Source organism: Sceloporus occidentalis, unplaced genomic scaffold, assembly GCF_023333645.1.
Source record: "Sceloporus occidentalis isolate IW3139 unplaced genomic scaffold, rSceOcc1.0.p SCAF_45, whole genome shotgun sequence".
Classification (NCBI taxonomy): domain Eukaryota; kingdom Metazoa; phylum Chordata; class Lepidosauria; order Squamata; family Phrynosomatidae; genus Sceloporus; species Sceloporus occidentalis.
This window is the reverse complement of record NW_028317025.1, coordinates 456,171-474,903: the sequence shown is the minus strand read 5'-3', so window position 1 is coordinate 474,903 and position 18,733 is coordinate 456,171. Positions and strand designations below refer to the sequence as shown.

At 42.0% G+C, this 18,733-nt stretch overlaps 1 protein-coding gene across 1 annotated transcript; it reads right to left on the bottom strand.

Annotated features, from left to right (window-relative positions):
* Positions 1 to 493: 493 nt before the first annotated feature.
* LOC149289408 (microtubule-associated protein 1S-like) lies at positions 494 to 13,419 on the bottom strand. The gene is made up of 7 exons (XM_089490504.1): positions 13,305 to 13,419; positions 11,432 to 11,533; positions 9,074 to 9,156; positions 6,597 to 6,740; positions 3,406 to 6,523; positions 1,600 to 1,841; positions 494 to 649 (listed from the first exon to the last, which is right to left on the bottom strand). Exons 1-7 carry the CDS (start codon positions 13,417 to 13,419, stop codon positions 494 to 496), a joined length of 3,960 nt encoding a protein of 1,319 aa, XP_089346630.1.
* Positions 13,420 to 18,733: the final 5,314 nt, after the last annotated feature.

Below are 18,733 nucleotides of genomic sequence, written 5' to 3'. Positions count from 1 at the left end.
TTTCCAAGCCATCTGAAATTACACGTTTACATGGAATGGCACCGAAATATTTACCAAAATGTAATTTTGTATACTGTTACCACCTCTCCCCCACCAAATTGTTGAAATGCTCAGGCTACAGACGTCATATTCCTTCATTCAAATAGGGAAAGAGATAACCAAATGTGTCCCGTTGCTTCTTGAACAATGGGGTAAAAATGCTGCTAGTCAAAAGGTGGGCGTATTACATGTAAACATTGAAAACTGGCAGGTTAAAGCAACCTCTCATGTAGCTGGATGAAATGTGGGAAGGTGAAAAGCAAACAATTCTGCATTGCCACTAGTGAGATGTGAGCTTCTGGAGTGAAACGTGCAAGGAAGCAACATTATTTTTTAAGTGTGCAAAATGTTTCCTTCCCCTCATGGAGGCAGATAAGCAGGGTATGAATGCCCTGAAAACAAAACATCATAAAAAGCACAACATTAAAGAGAACATCCCAGATGGGGGGGGGGGTTAAAATTCCAATTTGCAAGCAGGAAAGGTTTCCCCCTGCATAGACACACTGTTGGCACTGTCCAAAACAGAGATACCCAAGCATTGCTGTTGTGTATGTGTTCCTTGAAACCACTCGTGAACAACAGGTGAATCAAAGGTTGGAATCAGGGTCACCTTCAAGAGAAAAATAAATGTATATCATTTATGCAGTTGTGCTTTGATACCGTACTAAATTCATGCACACTGATCTGCTTTTGTTTCAACACAATGGGTCACACATATGCTATCCATATAAAGACTATGTTCATATTACAAAAATGTATCTGCCAATACTACATTAACACACGCAGACATTACACAAGTCTTTAAAAGAAAAAAAAAAAAGCTAACTTGTCCAAAACAGCATAGATACTACTGATGGAATAAGCCAAATCACTAATAACTTAAGTGAATTAGAATGTTTGATAGGGTGGCAGCTGCCATTTAGGATTTTTTTTGTCCAAAATGCATTCTGTTAAAGCATAATATGGAACTGGGGTACTGTTCTGAGTGATTACATAAGTGGGGTATTTAAAGAGTAAGCAAGAAATAATGCATCAGAAAAACAAGCATTTTTATTCAGACTATGCTTTTAAATTCATGTATAATTTTGTATTTGTTATGTTACAAAAAAGCTTTTTGAAAAAAAACTAATAAAAATATTTGAAAAGAAAAACAAGCAAGACGCTGGGTTTTCGCTCTGTCGCTTTACAGATCTCTGGTCAGATCTCACCAGGAGATTTTAAACAAGGAGAGTAAAATTGTTAAAATTGTCTGAGGAGAGCCCTCCTCACCTGTTGTCTCTGTAAGCCAATTTGTTATGTTACATACTACTTATGTTATGTTACATACTACTTATGTCCTGTCTACCCATTGTATAGCGCTACAGAATTTGAGGGCGCTATATAAAATAAGGAGTTTTATAGCAATTTAAGTAAAAGGTGAAAGAAGAACAAAAATAAAATAAAAAGACACCCCTCACAAAGGAATTAAGAGTTGAAACTGACTGACTTCTTCCTTCTTTATGAAATACATTTTATACAACATATGTTTCTTATCACTAGGGTAAAATAGTGAAGACAGACCTGCACTTCCTGTGGCCAGTAGCTTTTTCCAGCAAGCAGGGAATCAAGGATTTTGCGAGTGACCTTTTCCTTGGCAGGGTCATCACCACTCATCACATAGCATGAAGAGCGTATCCTCTTGAAAAATTCCTCTTCAACTGTGAAGGCCCCATGCCCACCAGGCAAGTAAGCAAGTTCAACATACACTGGTGCAGGTGGTGGAGAAGGGGAGCTGGACTGGGGAGTTTTGCCATGAAGGGAGGCTGGAAAATAAAAATATCAGTTAAGGGAAATAATGTTAAAAAGTTATGGAAGGCAACATCTACAAAGAAATAACCAAGCTGTGTGTGATTATATATATTTTAGTGTAGAGGTTATTGCCGTATTAGTCCAGTGGTGTTAGATTATCTTGTTACCTTTTTTAGTGGACTAACAGAATTTTGGAATGACAAGCTTTTGGGAGCTTTTCTCCCTCTCTCAAGTCTAGAACATTTCTGAGCAAAACAACACACAGAATTCAATGTTGTGTGGCAGGAGGGGGTTGCTGCCCAGATCTGATAAGGGAGGGTGAGATGTTGTAAAAGTATGTGTCCCTCCAGAGGGTCAAATGTTCTGAGTTGGGAGTTTTGAGGGGGGGGGGGGTTGCTCAAACAAAAAAAAACCCAAAACCCTTACAAGCCCATTGCAACATCTAAAAAGGTCCTCGTTGCCCCTGTTCACAACCACCATACCCATTACTCAGTAAATATAAAAAATAGGGTACTATATGTAAGGGAACAAAAACTATGGATGTGGGGTATTTCTGTAATTAGCAGATGCAGCTAAACAGTTTTGGCTGGGTTTCTCTGCCGCAACACATACCCTGTGTGAAAAAATAAAGACAAAAAAACTAAGCAACACAGAAGTGTTGGTGGGGAAAAAAAGCGCAGGAAATAATTTCTGCGGCTACTTTTGACAGTGATTGGTGGCCAAATATCTGCGTGAAGAGTGTCCAAATAGCTCCGATACGATTTGTCCAAGTTGTCCGCTTTACAGAAATATATACTTTTGTGGGTATTTTGGATTTGTTTAACATTAGAGTTGCAATCCCCTCATACCTAATGTAAAAATTCTACAGCTTTGTAAAGAATGATGTACACCTTATAGTATGTTCCCTATAAGTGCTGGGAAAGTATGGAAATTCTATATAAATTACGTATTTCTGAAACCAGGACACTTAAATTGATAAACCTGGAGACAATTTCACCTTCACCTAATTTTGTGAGGATTCAGAGGGGAAAAATATACATTTTCTAATGTTCGCTAGTCTTTACTAAATGTCTCATCCTAAATTTTCAGCTAATTATGGTATCAAAAGAAAGCTCTCTCCTTGAAAAAACAATATATAGTTTACATGGGTACACTATTCTCAGAGAAAGAACAGACAAAATGGCAAAATTGCTCCAGGACTTGAGGTATCAAAATCCCTGGGACTGAAGGGGGTTAAAAGAAAAGAGAAAAAAAAAAAATAAAAAAATAAAATAAAATAAAAAAATAACCTGCTCTAGAAGCACATTTGAGCATCAACTTATTGCAGTAGGTTGCTGTGATTGTAGGCAGAAATGAATCGAGACACACAGCAAGGTTCAGGGCTGCATTAAAAATAACCATACATTCCAAAACGCATAAACCACTTTGCTTTAAACCTGGAAAAATTGTAATATGGGTGTGACTGCCCCTCTGTGCATGTATCCTACAAAAGGCAACACAAGTAGAAAGAAGCAGCAATTAAACATGATTCAGGCCATGAAGCCAACACAGATGTGAAGTACATACTGTATCACCAACCTGTTGAAGAACGGACTGCTCCTGGAGATGACTTGACATTCCCAATGCTTCGTCTACCTGTAGCTGGTCGAGACTCCGTTCCAGAGCGTACTCCTTTATCGGCTGCTTCAGCTCGACCACCAGTAGCCTTCCCTGTTCTCTCTATCATAATCCTTGCCTTAGCAGACATGCCAGGTGTCTTCAAATGATCAGCCTTAATATTGGAGACGGATGAAGGGCGGGATAGATGCTTCTTTTCCACAGGGTTGGACGGCATGGCTTCTGGGTCAACCATACATGTCCCTGGCTGTGGTGGAAGAGGAAGGGGATCCTGCAGAGGTGCAGGTAGAGGATCTAAATGCCTGGGGGTATTGTCAGCCTCAGATTCCGACTCCCCATCAATAGCAATAGAAGGATATTCCTCAGGTCCAGAGTCAGAAATAGTTGGCAGAGACTCACTGACTGAAGTAGGGGGTGTCTCCAGACCATTAGGTACATTCTTATCAGTGGAGCATAACGGCTTGGCTAGCTCCTGAGAGGGGTCACTGTCACTATCTCTAGGGCTTAGCAAAGCATCAACTTTATGATGCTCAAATTCACATGGTGACACCAAACATAGGTCAACATCATGAGGTGATGCAGACCTTTCAGACTGTCCCTCATTTTCCAAAGGCTTTGAAGGACATACTGGCAGGGTTAGAGCCCCTTTGTTTGGAGTGTGTGACTGCGGACAGACATCACTAGGTGACTCATTAACTGGTGGGAGTGTTTGCTCAAAGGAAGAGATAGACAGGGACTCATCCACCTCTGTGGAATGGGGGGAGCCCACCTCAGCAGGAAGAGATGGGGTGGTAATTGTTGGTGATACATCTGGCACGTCTTCACAGAATGGACTCAAAGACAAACAACTGGTTTGCCTACCCTGCGAGGAATTTGAATTTTCTTGAGAGGACTTGGGGGGTGCTCGCCAGGAGGAGCTCACATTCTTGCCATCTCCTGACAGAATAGGCTGACCACCATTCTGATCCACCACTGCTGGTGAACAATGTCCTGAACTTACCGGAGAAGCCATCTCTAGAGCCTTTTCCTCAGAGCTCCCACAGTGATCATCTAGGGCTTCTTTGCCTTTCTCTGGCACTTCAAGGGCTGTTGGCGTAAGATCAAAATGTACACTTACTTCACTCCGAGGTGTTTTAGCAAGCGGAGATACTGGAACCAGGCCTTTGAGTGGGCTAGTTTCGAGGTAACGGAAACCACATGGGCTCTCCAGATCTTCTGGACACAATCTGTTCTCTGTACAAGCAGGCAGATGCATATCTGCAATGTGGGAATGTTCTTCGTGAACAACAGGTTTGTCTTTACTTGTTTCTTGGGTCCCTTCAGGAGAGTTGGACAAATGTGGTACACTTGTCTCCACTACAGCTTCCTTCACTGTTGACTGTTTGACTAGCTCTCCGCTAGGTGTCTTCTTTGGTGGCTTGCCCTTAACTACTACTTTAGAAACTGCAGCAACATCCTTTTTTGTTCCTCCTACATCTTTCTTAAGAGAGCCAACCTTGGATAGAGGCTTCCGGGTATCGGCTAGTGCATTGATACTTTTTCTCTGGTCTTTACCACCGCCTTTTGCAGTTTTGCTTTCTTCTCCTTTGTAATCTCTCATGTCTCTTTTTGGAGTCTCCACTTTTCCATCATTAACTAAATGTCGCAAATCCTTCTTAGGTTCATGTTTTGCTACTTCCTTTTTATCGGTTTGATTCTCCTCTCGTTTTACGGAGGGCTTCTTTTCTTCTCTTTGCTGATCTCTCTTCATTGTTGCTTTCTCTTTATTGGTCTTTAACCTTGAATCAGCCTTCTGTTTCTCAGAGGAACCCTCAGTTTTGCCTTTAGCATCCTTTATCTTCTCTCCATCTGCTCCCGAATCCTTAACAGCTTCTGTTTTGCTGCGTTCTTTGCCTTCTGGCTTCACTTCTTTACGCTCAGATTTCACTGGTTTCTCTCTGCCCAGTGGAACCCTGGATTCAACACTAAGCCTGCCTGACCCAGATTTTACACTCTCCTTGCTCTCCGTCCGCCTGGGTTTCGCACCAAATCTATCTGGTTGGTTGATTGCAGTCAGCTCCAGATCCTTGCGTGTCATTACTGGAGCCTTCAGAAATTCCAAGTGTCGCAATTTTTCCAGGCCTTCCAAGATTTTGTTTTGGGGAGTACAACCTGGGAATAACACTCGTACAATCTTCTCAGAGGGAGAAGCTGGGTGCCAGACCAGCAAGACACAAGCAGATGTGACACAACTAATCGGCAAATCAGAACCTTTGTTCAGCTCATCACCATTCCATTGTTTGGTAAAGACTTCAAATTCTTTGCTGCCTTTCACAGGATTCAAGATGTACATTTCCAGTCTTCCAACACCCATCTTCTGGAAAAGAATAGTTGGCTCCACAGTAGGCCCATTGGTTCTGAGTAATGGCTCTGGGTGTACACCCAGCTTCTCTAAGCACTGGAGAGTGATTGCAGCCTCCTCACGGCCCTTCACCACATTAGTTACTTCATCTTTAGTAACTAGTTTATCAGCAGCATTAAGAAAAAACACACCTAGCTCTGGTGAAACCAGGTTTTTTAACCACTCTTCATTTGTTGGTTGCCCTTGAGAGGCATCCTCTTCAGCCTCTGCAATCTTCCTCTGAAGAAAACTGTTTATCCCAGGTAGGCTGTCTATGCCCATGTGTGTTACAAGTATTGAATCTATCCTATCCAAATGACGTACCAGCTTCCAGAATGGAGACCTAGTGTCTGAACCCCCATTCACCAGCATATTGAAACCACTGACTGCAAAGAATGCAGAATCCCCTCTCCCTCCAGGGAAGACATAGCAGCATGGCTTAAACAGTTTTAAAAAACCCACAGTTGATGGGGGCTCCAGCAGCTCGAAAGGAGAAGGGGGTTCAAGGGATTCTGATAAGTATTCCGCTAACTCTTGCAGTCCTTCTGTCTCCGTAACAACTTGGTCCACATTAAACTTTAATTCTATGAAATCCTGAAGGCTGCCTTGATCCAGTTGGCAAACATCCCAGTCTTGGGGACAGATCACAGTTAAGCTGACACGAGCAGATGGGTCAGATGAGCTGAGGGTGTTTCCGATCTGTTGAGAAAAAGGGAGTTTTATTTATTTTTTTATTTTACATTTTAAATGTAGGTATAGGAAACTGACTTACCTCCTTGTCTGTAAAAATGTGAATAAAGTCTTCCATGGAAAACCCACCACCTTCTTGAAGAAGAATCTCCCCAGTAAGCTCCAGGAAAGGGCCAGCAAAAATAAGAAGCTTGTGTTTTGACGTGTGGCATAGCAAATTGCGTATCTATGGGGGAGGGGATATAACAATAGTAAGTATGTGATCTCAATCTGAAGAGAGAATGCTTGGTTAGCAGAAGGAAAAAAAGTGTGTTGCAAACAGACGTATTACAGCAGGTAGAAAGTGAGATTTTCTGCAGATATTAAGTTTGCCTAAACAACTGTGCATTCCACTGAAGCCAACTAGATGTCAAGATCTCAAGGGGATGTGTACATGACTTGCTAAGAACTGAAAATGTGAGGTACACCCAATACATTTTAAAATCTGAAGAAAAACAAACAAACAAAAAAAAAAAATACAGGGTTGAGCTGTAGATGGACTACTAGATTTCAGTAAGTCATTGTAGTGATAGCAGACAGAAGGTTGTAGTTACTAGTGGATATGCAGAGTATGGCTTAGTTTCTAGTGGGGTAGCTCAGGCATCAGTAAATGGATCAATTTGTTAATTTTCTGTTTTTAAATGACTTGTATGACATACAAAACAAAAATCTGCAAGTAACCAGTGCTTTTTTTTTATTTTTTTTTTAAACTATGTTTAATATACCATGTTTGATATACCCACATAAATGATAAATTATTATTTTGTTTATTTTGAAAAAGAATGTGAGTGCTAGTATGTAAAAGAAATAGTTATACACACACACACACAATTTGTTTTTGCAGTTCTTAGAATTTCTTCTAAACAGCAAGAGCCACTGATTAACAATGACCCAATTTATGCTCAGGAACATCCCCTCATTACACACATATTCTTTAAGTTCTAGAGGGTCAAATCTACCCCTTACATGGTACTCTATAGACAGTGTTTAACACTTCTGGCTTAGAAGTTAGTTAAAGAGTTATAGTTTTTACGTTTAGTGCTATGGCAATGGGATGTAAAGGATTTTTTTGGTTCCGATTTTTTATTTTTTGATTGCACTGTATTTTGTGCAACATGGATAGAGATCCCATACATCTTAAGCATGCTGTTGACGTCACAGTTACATAACAGAGCTCACTGTATTGTTTATTATTTTTTGTTAACATTTCTGCTTTCGCTGCTGACAGAGTGAGAACCCCTCTGTCACCTTGTTTCCCCTGGGCGGGACAAGAGAAGTTGCGAGCAACGCAGCAGGGCCTCTGCAGAAGTCTGCGAGCGAGAGATCTGCAGTTCAGGTAAAGAAGTGGGGGGTAGGGTTATGAATAAGTATGCGTGATTGAGGGAATGAATGAGTATCTGAATGATTAGTATCTGTGAATTAACGAATGAGTATATGAATGAGTGATAGCATAGATGTGAAGTTGTGGGGGGAGAGGAGTATGGCATAAGGGGGCTGTAAGTGATGCGCAGACCCCATACTGCTGGCAGCATCAATACACAAGGGGGGCAGCTAGATGGGTTTCAGCATGTATTGGCTGCTTGTGCATGATTGGAGTGTGATTGCTATATTAAATATATAGGATAGCGAACAGCAATCACACCGCTATCATGTCCAGGTATACCAAGATTCCAGCATGTACTGCTTGACTTGGCATGACAGTGTGATTGCCGTTATATAGATTTTTTTTGTCCAATTTTGATGTTATTAAAATTGGATAGACAAATAACATATTACATATTCGATTGGTTTTTTTGTGCAATTTTGGTGTGTTACTTTTCAAAAAAGTGTTTTTTTTCTTTTACAGGTGTGTGTGTGTGTGTGTGGGGGGGGGGGGGTTGTCATTTTCAGCCAAGTGAATGAATGAACTGAATTTTTATTTTGGTGCATCCCTAATTAAAAATCCTCTACACAACAGCAAGGTTGTAATTTAGGTCAGAAAAGACACAAGCCTATGTTAATATGTAAATAGGTGGTTAAGCCACTTTACACAGTTGCCTAGGTGAGGCGCGACCAGAGATGTGTCATGAAGTTCAGAGAAGGGCTACTAAATTGAGATCGGTGTGCAGGATAAAACTCATCAGGAACAACTAAAGCTTGCAGGAGAGAATGAAAAACATTTAAATGCATAGAGATTTAACAAAGTCAAGGATCGGCATTCATTTAAAAGAAAAGGACAAATGTTAAGACTTAAGGTCATAGTTTAAAATAATTTTATTTCACTGACAAGGTGGTAAATCCTCCCATCAGTAGAGGTTAATACAGTGAGCATGTATACAAGACCATGGGCCACTTAAGGTCAGAGACTTGTACATAAGAAAAAATGGACAGAATGGTTCTTATATGCCAAAGTCAATTTGTCTATGTTAGACAGCTAAATATAATATTTTTAAACAGCTAAAGTTATTCTTTATCACAGCACTCAGCTCACAGAGAAAGATGTTAAGACTGAAATGAGAAAAAAAACAAAAAACACTGTACCTCATTACATACGGACTTCTTAGAAGGATTAATCAGAACTAGTGTCTGTAAGGTGTCTCCCATATGATATAGGCTTCTCTGTCCTGTTACAGTGAAAAATCATGAGATTTTTAAAGGTTCCCTGCTCCACAGACAGTAAATCATTTAAATAAAAAAAAAGTTTTTTAAAGATTGTAAAAACTAGTTCCTAGAAACAAAATTCTAGAATTAGAAAATCCCCAATTGGGCTCTCTGCTTGAACAATGCTCATCAATCTGGGTTACACAGAAAGACCTTAATGTCCCCAAGATAAATGGGTTTCTCAACCCATTGAGACCCTATTAAAGTACTGGATAAATCCCACCATCTTGCTGTACGGTATTGTAAATAATCAAGCAGATCGCCACAATCCAAGCAACTGTGGAAAGGAGTAACTTGGCAAAATGTCTTACAAAGCGCAAGTATAAAATAAAAAATGGTTGCTTCAGCTTTAATACATTGCCCAAAAATTATAGTTCATATTAACTTTTTACTAAAAAAAAAATATTGGACATTGCACTAAAGTAACCTAGATCTGGAATATTAGAGTAATCACATTATACAACCGTTTATACATTTTAAGGAAAACAAGACAAAAAGTTCTGTCTTCTTTAGTCTGTTTCTAACTGTCAAACGAAAGCTCAGAGTAAAGCTGGTTAAATTAAAATACAGAAACAAACAATCATACAAAAAAAATAAATAGTTAATCTAGCAGCACATAGGAGCAGATGCAGAATAATGGAATTTGAACGTTTATATATATCCACAACTTTTATCTGCAGGGCTTGACAAATTTGTTGTAAATCTAGGCGCCAGCTAAAAAAGTTAGGAGCCAGGATTTTTTTTAAACTAACAGTTGGTTAGGAGTGATCTGATCATCAGCCCACTTACTAAACTCACAGCATTTGACCTGGAAGCACCCTGGACTTTCAGGTCAGTGCTGTTTTTTTATTTTTTTTTTGATAGAGATATATATATATATATATTATTTTTTTTTAACGCTTTCAATGCTGATGTTCCATTGGAGCACAGCATTGACTGATATTTAGTCCCCACAAGCTTGTGGGGACAAATGTTAACCCCTGCAATGCCACGAATGTGTTATACACAATTGTGGAATTGAAGGGGTTAACGCTGCACTGTTGCTCTTATGGAGCGATCAGGCAGCAGGGGGGTGTTGGGGCTGGTCTCCACACTCATGTGGAGACCAAAGAACCCTCTCCCCCTGTCCCTGAAGCTGCCTCTGCATGGGGAGTCTCTGATGACTGCTGTAGGCTTCCATGCCTACAGGAATCAAAGGGCTTGTGGGGGCTCGTTTTTGCTGTTGCTGGTCTTCCAGGCAGAACACCAGCAGCAGAGCCCCTTACAAAACGGGAATTAACCCCTAAATGATCGCGGCATTGAAGGGGTTAACGCTGCACTGTCGATCTCATGGAGCGATCAGGCAGCAGGGGGATCAACACTCAACCCCCTTTCCTGAAGCTGCCTGTGGCTATTGCAGGTTTTCCTGTAATCGCGGTTTCAGCCTACAGGATCACTCCGTGAGAGTGATCTCAGGCTCGGGGGCGGGCTCTGAGTGGCTGTGCCGTCTGCCCAGACTCCTGTTCAGACAGCAGCAGCAGCGCCCCCGCGCGGGGGCATTTTTTTGTGGATGTGAGAGTCTGACAAACTCCTAGGCGCCAGGACAAAATTCTGAGTCGCCATGGCGACCTGGCGCCTGGGATTTGTCGAGCCCTGTTTATCTGGATACATTTATGAAAGAAATCTCTTATAAAGACAACCTTACCCTCAGGATAGGGCAAGACCATGTCTATTTCTGGGATTGCCCAAAAGACAGGCAGATTGTCAGACAGACTATTCTAAAGTTTATCAGTTGAGCATTAGATGGAAATGTTGAGGACAGAAGAAGCTTTCAGAGCAGGGCACATGGATTACGCCTGACTGCACCAACTACATCTGTTTATGATAATTACATGAATATTTATAGAACATATAGAATATCTATAATAATTACCTATAGACGTGTCACAAATGCTGTAAAAGATAATACAATTCTGTTCCATTTCTCCACATGGTCTTTAAAATGTACCCCCAAGAAAAAAAAAAAAGCCAGTCTAGTCTAGTCTAGTGTAGCGTAGCAGAAAACACACAAATATGCTTCCTGCACACGCACAGGTCCGTATGTATTTACAAATGCTGTCCGCTAACATAAGGCAACTTCTATAAACAAAACAAAAAAGCAGAAGTTAATCAGAATCTACTGTCAAGGAGACTTAAATGTGCTTTTTGCATGTCATGGGGCTCTAGCTGCAAATAATTAAGAGTTTAGGAGGCTCATACCTTTCACTTCAGAGGAGAAACTGGCAGAGTGGCGGGACACAAATAGTTTCAGCTGGTCATCCAGGTTACAGGAGGAAGGGTCTACATCCCAAGAACAGAAACCTAAAGAAAGGAATAGGGAGAGAAAAAGGCCATGCAACAATCTTTACATATTTTTTTTAACATTTTTAATAAACTTATTCAGGCATGGGGAGCATGGATTTAGAAAAAGAAAAAAAAAAATGCTAGCACTACAAAATTCTCCACATTTCTACTATGAGAAAACACTGAATATCTAAGGCCTATCCTTTAAATGAGATGAAGCACAGCATGCCTATGTTAAGAACTTAACTGACAGGTTCCTACAGGATTCTATCTCTATTCTCTAGGACCTCTCCTAGCTGGAGAGCCTTTCTTGCTGGAGAGACTTACCAAAGTTAACCAATTTAATACATAAACAGGGGACTGTTTATATATAAAAATGTTTAATTATGCCATGAATAACAAAAACAGAATAATTCCTTGCTGGGTATTTTAAATATTTAATTTCAGAACAAATAAAAAAAAAAAAGAAGCAATTTAAGTTAAAGCACTGTATAAACAGAATACATTCCTGCATTCTGTTGAGTGTAGAAGCAACAACCTCTTAACATCAACTAAGGTATTGTCGCCATGGAGATGGACCACGCGTCTGTATTACCACCAAGCACAACTTAAGAATGCTACCCAACTGCAGTTAACAAGCGCTGAACTAATAACCCCAATACCACAGCTTGCTCAAAAAATACCGTAATAACGCACATTAGCATCATATGGGAGTAACTGAATAAGTATTCTAAAAAGAAGCAGCGCTACAAAGCTCCCAGGAATTCTGAGACTCTGCAAAATTCCCCCCTGTGTTTTCAAGTGGGATGTCACAAAAATTGAAAGGGTCCTCTCAGAGATCATATGTATTAAATTGATGGCATCTGGAGAAGAGCTTTAATTTTTTTTTTTTTGGTCCACCATTTTATCTAGTATTAAACATAAAATATTTGTGTACATTTAGAAAGCAGCTGCCCACATACAAACAAAGTGGCAAAGTTGGCAGATCACCAACAGCAAGCCCTTTACCTAGTTGCCAAGCAGTGGTAGCAGCCTGTTAAGGAGAGCTCTTCATTCTATGAAGTTGAAAGATTGAAGACACTTTAAAGTGTGGCGCTGAAGCACCTGACCTGTCCTCGATTTGGTTATACCAACAATACACAACATAGACCTCATCCTAATAATGTAATGTCTGTCCGTATATCAAGGACAGATCTTTACAAGCATTCACTATGCCCTACTAAGAAATAGGGTCACGCAGTAGGTTGTAATAATCCTTAAACTACTAAAGGGTTAGTCTGTTATTCTCATGAGTCACAAAAGCCTATTTCTAACAGGAAAACCTACATCAACTAACCGTCTGGGCCACTGTGCTAAATTATGATTTGGGGAGCTTACACTAATTTGCAGGACATTTCTGAAAACATTTGTTGACATTTGCTAAAAATAAAACAGAGAGGGAGAGACGTGTCAGAAGCTCACATATGTTTTTGCCTCTTTGACAAAGTAGGATTATGGTATACAAGGCTTATGAAAGCATTTTAGAATTTGCGTTCGGCGCTAGTTCTCCGGCTACGCAAACTCCGTACATCACATAGAGAATCAGGACACATCCCATGTACTATAAGCTGGATAACAGGAAGGTAAGCACAGTGCAGGCGCACTAGATTGTACATAGACACGTGAATGCGCCAGTCTAGTGTATACATGAAAACATACTGCTAATGAAGATTGATGCTCGCATACACATACTGTATTCACAGCCCCTCATGCTTAATATCCACCATACACAGCTTCAGCGACCACTCACCTCTCTTCAGCTCGCTAACTGCTCTATCAATCAGTCCGGGGCCCCGACGGCTCTCCCCGCAAAGTACCAAAGCAGAGAACCGCGGACACCCAGGACCCGCCTGAATCGCCGCCATCTTGCCTGTGACATCGGAACGCAATGAAGCACGGGAATGAAGTCAGCGCCGGCCATTCAGAAGCGGGCATCAATCTGGGCACACCCACCGGAGGGCATACACGCCCTCTCGAGGCTTAAAGGGGAAAATCCAGAGCACTAACCAATATTTTTATTTGAGCATACAACATGATGTCTAACGTTAGCATTGACAAAAACCTGTTAAGCCCCCCCCCCCCCCCCGAATAGACTTCTGTTATCTGCAGAGCTGAAGTCTGCCATTGTTGACCTCATGGTTTATATTTTGTAGAGACAATGTGTAATCAATGTAAATACTAAAGAATTAGTAATTCTCACCTGAGTAAGGCAAACATTTATAAGACAAGAGTAGCAGCAAAGGGGCTGATGCCTAGACATAACAATGTACAATGTCTGGCTCCAGTAATAAAACATGCGATAAACAAGATTCATTACATCTGTATAAAAGTTGCAGGAAAAGTGTGCTATCTGATGTTCAATAAACTGCATTGCATCAAGCGAGGATGCTAAAAAGGAGCTGAACTGAAGGATAAACACTTTAGGTAATATGCATACCCGGCCTTAGGCGTTGTGGCGCCCTGTGCGGACTACTCCTCTGGTGCCCCCCCTCACTACCCCCCCTCTCTGCCCCTTCAAACTACCCACCCTCTCTGCCCATTCAAACTACCGCCCCTCAAACTACCCCTCCCCTCTACCCCTTCAAACTACCCCTCCCCTCTGCCCCTTCAAACTACCCCCTGCCCATTCAAACTACCCCCCTCTGCCCCTTCAAACTACACCCCCCCTGTCCCTTCAAACTACACCCCCCCTGTCCCTTCAAACTACACCCCCCCTCTGCCCCTTCAAACTACACCCCCCTCCCTCTGCCCCTTCAAACTACACCCCCTCCCTCTGCCCCTTCAAACTACACCCCCCCTCTGCCCCCTCAAACTACACCCCCCCTCTGCCCCTTCAAACTACACCCCCCCCACACTTACCTTGTTGCCGGAGTCCTGCGGTGAGAGCGGGAGGCATCCGTCTTCTCGCTCTGCCGCGGTGCCGGCATTTCACGTTGAGAGCCGGAATAGTCCGGCGCTCAACATGAGATGCCGGCTCCGCGACGGAGTCACGGAGAGTAAGGGGCGCCGAGCGGTTGCCGAGAACTTCACAAGCAACCGCTCGGCGCCCCTGACCGGGACTTAGATTTAAGCATTGGTTTTTTTTTTAACTTTATTTAACATGAATGATGTTAAATAAAGTTTAAAAAAAAAACACAAAAAAAAAACAACGATGCTTTAATCTAAGTCCCGGTCAGGCACCCCTGCAACCATGGCGCCCTGTGCAGTCGCACAGGTCGCACACCCCTAAGGCCGGCCCTGTACCTGGGAACTCTCTGGGTTTGACCAATGTGTGAATCACCGCTTCTCAGGGTCTACACCCGAATCCTCCAGGGAGCGGGGTCTTGACATGCCCCGTCCCCACCCATTTGCCCTTTAAATGGGGTGTTTCCCACTGACATCAGTGGGATCGTGCCTGACATCAGTGGGAACTCCGACAGACATCATGGGACCGCCCACCGATATCAGCGGGCAATCCTGGCCGCGTTCCACAAGGGTAGCCGGAGAGAAGAAGTTCCCAGTAATGGTAATATAGAGGCTCGATACCCATGCCTGGGAGCTCTCCAAGTTTCGTCTAGAGACTCCGGGTGAAGTGTCGGTCACTAGGGTGGAACTCCGGGTTGCAGGAGTGATGTTGTGGCACGCCCACTCTCCTCCAACAAGCGAGAGCAGCCACCAACATCAGCAGGACCTGCTACCCGCATCCCGCAAGGGGGTTCTGGAGCCAGCAAGTTCCCTGTTACGTCTATACTGCTTGAAAATAGCAAAACAACTCCTTCCTGACCTTTCAGGTCCTTCCTCCGTTGAATGCTACATAGCGCACTTCATAAAGCTATACCATGGGGTTTTCTAAAATGAAATGTGTACATGTGGAAAGACACAGCCTAACCACCAAGCATATGTGTTTAGGAGATCTCCCTTTCCACATTTCACTTGTTCGTATCTCAAACACCAAAGCACCTCAGATTAAAAGGAAAAAGATTCCAATAGCTTGATCAAGTGGTGTAAAGCACACCACAACTGGACCTTCCCTTACGAAAAAATTACTGCAGTTTTTCTGAAGTATAAGGCTAGGTTTCCACTTGGTTTTTTTAAGCTAAAAACGCCCATAAAAACGCCAATAGCGCCACCTGGCGTTTTTTTAGTGAAAAAACGCAGCAGCCAGATGTTAGCTGTTCTTCAATAGGAAATCGCAGAATGCCATATCCACTTGGCGTTTTTTTGTTTGGCGTTTTTTCAGTCCTCTTTGGCGTTTTTCTGCTTTTTTGGGCTCTGTGGCAGTTTTTCAAAATCGCAGCATGTTGACACTCTGGCGTTTTTTGCAAGGAAATCTTGGCGTTTTTCTCCAATAGAAGTCTATGGGAGAGAAAAAACGCCATGAAAAAGCCATGTGGGTTTATTGCCTTGGCGTTTTTTATGGCTTTTTTCCACAGTTACAATGCAGAGGATGGACCCAGTATCTGCGTGTCCTACGAGAAATAGGCTGGAAACAAACAGTTTCACACAAAACAAAGTTCATATTGAATTCTACACCATTTGGAACAAACATGTCATTACAAACAAACATACGTGACGCATCAACTGGATCCTCCGTGCCAAAAGCAACAGCAAACAATTTGCACCATCATTTGGGGCCAATCTTCCTAGAGGAGCAGACATTCGGAATAAAGCACGCCTTACAAACCACAGAAAAGTGACAAAAGGGTCCGCCGGGGCGTTTAAGTAGAACTCTACCAAGTAAATGACATCAGGGGGCAGATACTTGCCATTTATCCTAATCCCTTTCATCTGGGTGAAACTTCTAACTTGTAAAGGCTGGAAAAACTGCCTAAGGTAAAAAAAAGCAATTTCCACAGAAAGGCTAAAACGCCAGAAAAAACGCCAGAAAAAAACGCCAAAACGCAGGAAAATGCAGTGGCAGTTTTCTTGGCGTTTTTCATCAAGAAAAAAAACGCAGGACAAAAACCCAAGTGGAAACCTAGCCATACTGCAGTTTTTTGGACATGAAAAAACTGCAATACTGCACTTTAAGGCTAGGTTTCCACTTGGGTTTTTGTCCTGCGTTTTTTTTCTTGATGAAAAACGCCAAGAAAACTGCCACTGCATTTTCCTGCGTTTTGGCGTTTTTTTCTGGAGTTTTTTCTGGCGTTTTAGCCTTTCTGTGGAAATTGCTTTTTTTGACCTTAGGCAGTTTTTCCAGCCTTTACAAGTTAGAAGTTTCACCCAGCTAAAAGGGATTAGGATAAATGGCAAGTATCTGCCCCCTGATGTCATTTACTTGGTAGAGTTCTACTTAAACGCCCCGGCGGACCCTTTTGTCTCTTTTCTGTGGTTTGTAAGGCCTGCTTTATTCCGAATGTCTGCTCCTCTAGGAAGATTGGCCCCAAATGATGGTGCAAATTGTTTGCTGTTGCTTTTGGCACGGAGGATCCAGTTGATGCGTCGCGTATGTTTGTTTGTAATGGCATGTTTGTTCCAAATGGTGTAGAATTCAATATGAACTTTGTTTTGTGTGAAACTGTTTGTTTCCAGCCTATTTCTCGTAGGACACACAGATACTGGGTCCATCCTCTGCATTGTAACTGTGGAAAAAAACGCCATAAAAAAAGCCAAGGCAATAAACCCACATGGCTTTTTCATGGCGTTTTTTCTCTCCCATAGACTTCTATTGGAGAAAAATGCCAAGATTCCCTTGCAAAAAACGCCAGAGTGTCAACATGCTGCGATTTTGAAAAACTGCCACAGAGCCCAAAAAAGCGCCAGAGAGGACTGAAAAAACGCCAAACAAAAAAACGCCAAGTGGATATGGCATTCTGCGATTTCCTATTGAAGAACAGCTAACATCTGGCTGCTGCGTTTTTTCACTAAAAAAACACCAGGTGGCGCTATTGGCGTTTTTATGGGCGTTTTTAGCTAAAAAAAACCAAGTGGAAACCTAGCCTAAGGCTAGGTTTCCACTTGGGTTTTTGTCCGGCGTTTTTTTCTTGATGAAAAACGCCAGGAAAACTGCCAAGAAAACTGCCACTGCATTTACCTGCGTTTTGGCGTTTTTTCTGCAGTTTTTTCTGGCGTTTTAGCCTTTCTGTGGAAATTGCTTTTTTTGACCTTAGGCAGTTTTTCCAGCCTTTACAAGTTAGAAGTTTCAGGCTAGGTTTCCATTTGGGTTTTTTTTGCTAAAAACGCCTATAAAAACGCCAATAGCGCCACCTGGCGTTTTTTTTGTGAAAAACGGCTGCAGCCAGATGTTAGCTGTAATTCAATAGGAAATCGCAAAATGCCATTTCCACTTGGCGTTTTTCTGTTTGGCGTTTTTTTCAGTCCTCTTTGGCGTTTTTCTGCTTTTTTGGGCTCTGTGGCAGTTTTTCAAAACTGCAGCATGTTCACACTCTGGCGTTTTTTGCAAGAAATCTTGGCTTTTTTTCTCCAATAGAAGTCTATGGGAGAGAAAAAACGCCATGAAAAAGCCATGTGGGTTTATTGCCTTGGCGTTTTTTATGGCGTTTTTTCCACAGTTACAATGCAGAGGATGGACCCAGTATCTGTGTGTCCTACGAGAAATAGGCTGAAAACAAACAGTTTCACACAAAACAAAGTCCTGGACTGGTTCATATTGAATTTTACACCATTTGGAACAAACATGCCATTACAAACAAACATACCCAACGCATCAACTGGATCCTGCGTGCCAAAAGCAACAGCAAACAATTTGCACCATCATTTGGGGCCAATCTTCCCAGAGGAGCAGACATTCGAAATAAAGCATGCCTTACAAACCACAGAAAAGAGACAAAAGGGTCTACCAAGTAAATGACATCAGGAGAGGGCAGATACTTGCCATTTATCCTAATCCCTGGAAAAACTGCCTAAGGTCAAAAAAAGCAATTTCCACAGAAAGGCTAAAACGCCAGAAAAAACTGCAGAAAAAACGCCAAAACGCAGGTAAATGCAGTGGCAGTTTTCTTGGCAGTTTTCCTGGCGTTTTTCATCAAGAAAAAAACGCCGGACAAAAACCCAAGTGGAAACCTAGCCTCACCCAGCTAAAAGGGATTAGGATAAATGGCAAGTATCTGCCCTCTCCTGATGTCATTTACTTGGTAGACCCTTTTGTCTCTTTTCTGTGGTTTGTAAGGCATGCTTTATTTCGAATGTCTGCTCCTCTGGGAAGATTGGCCCCAAATGATGGTGCAAATTGTTTGCTGT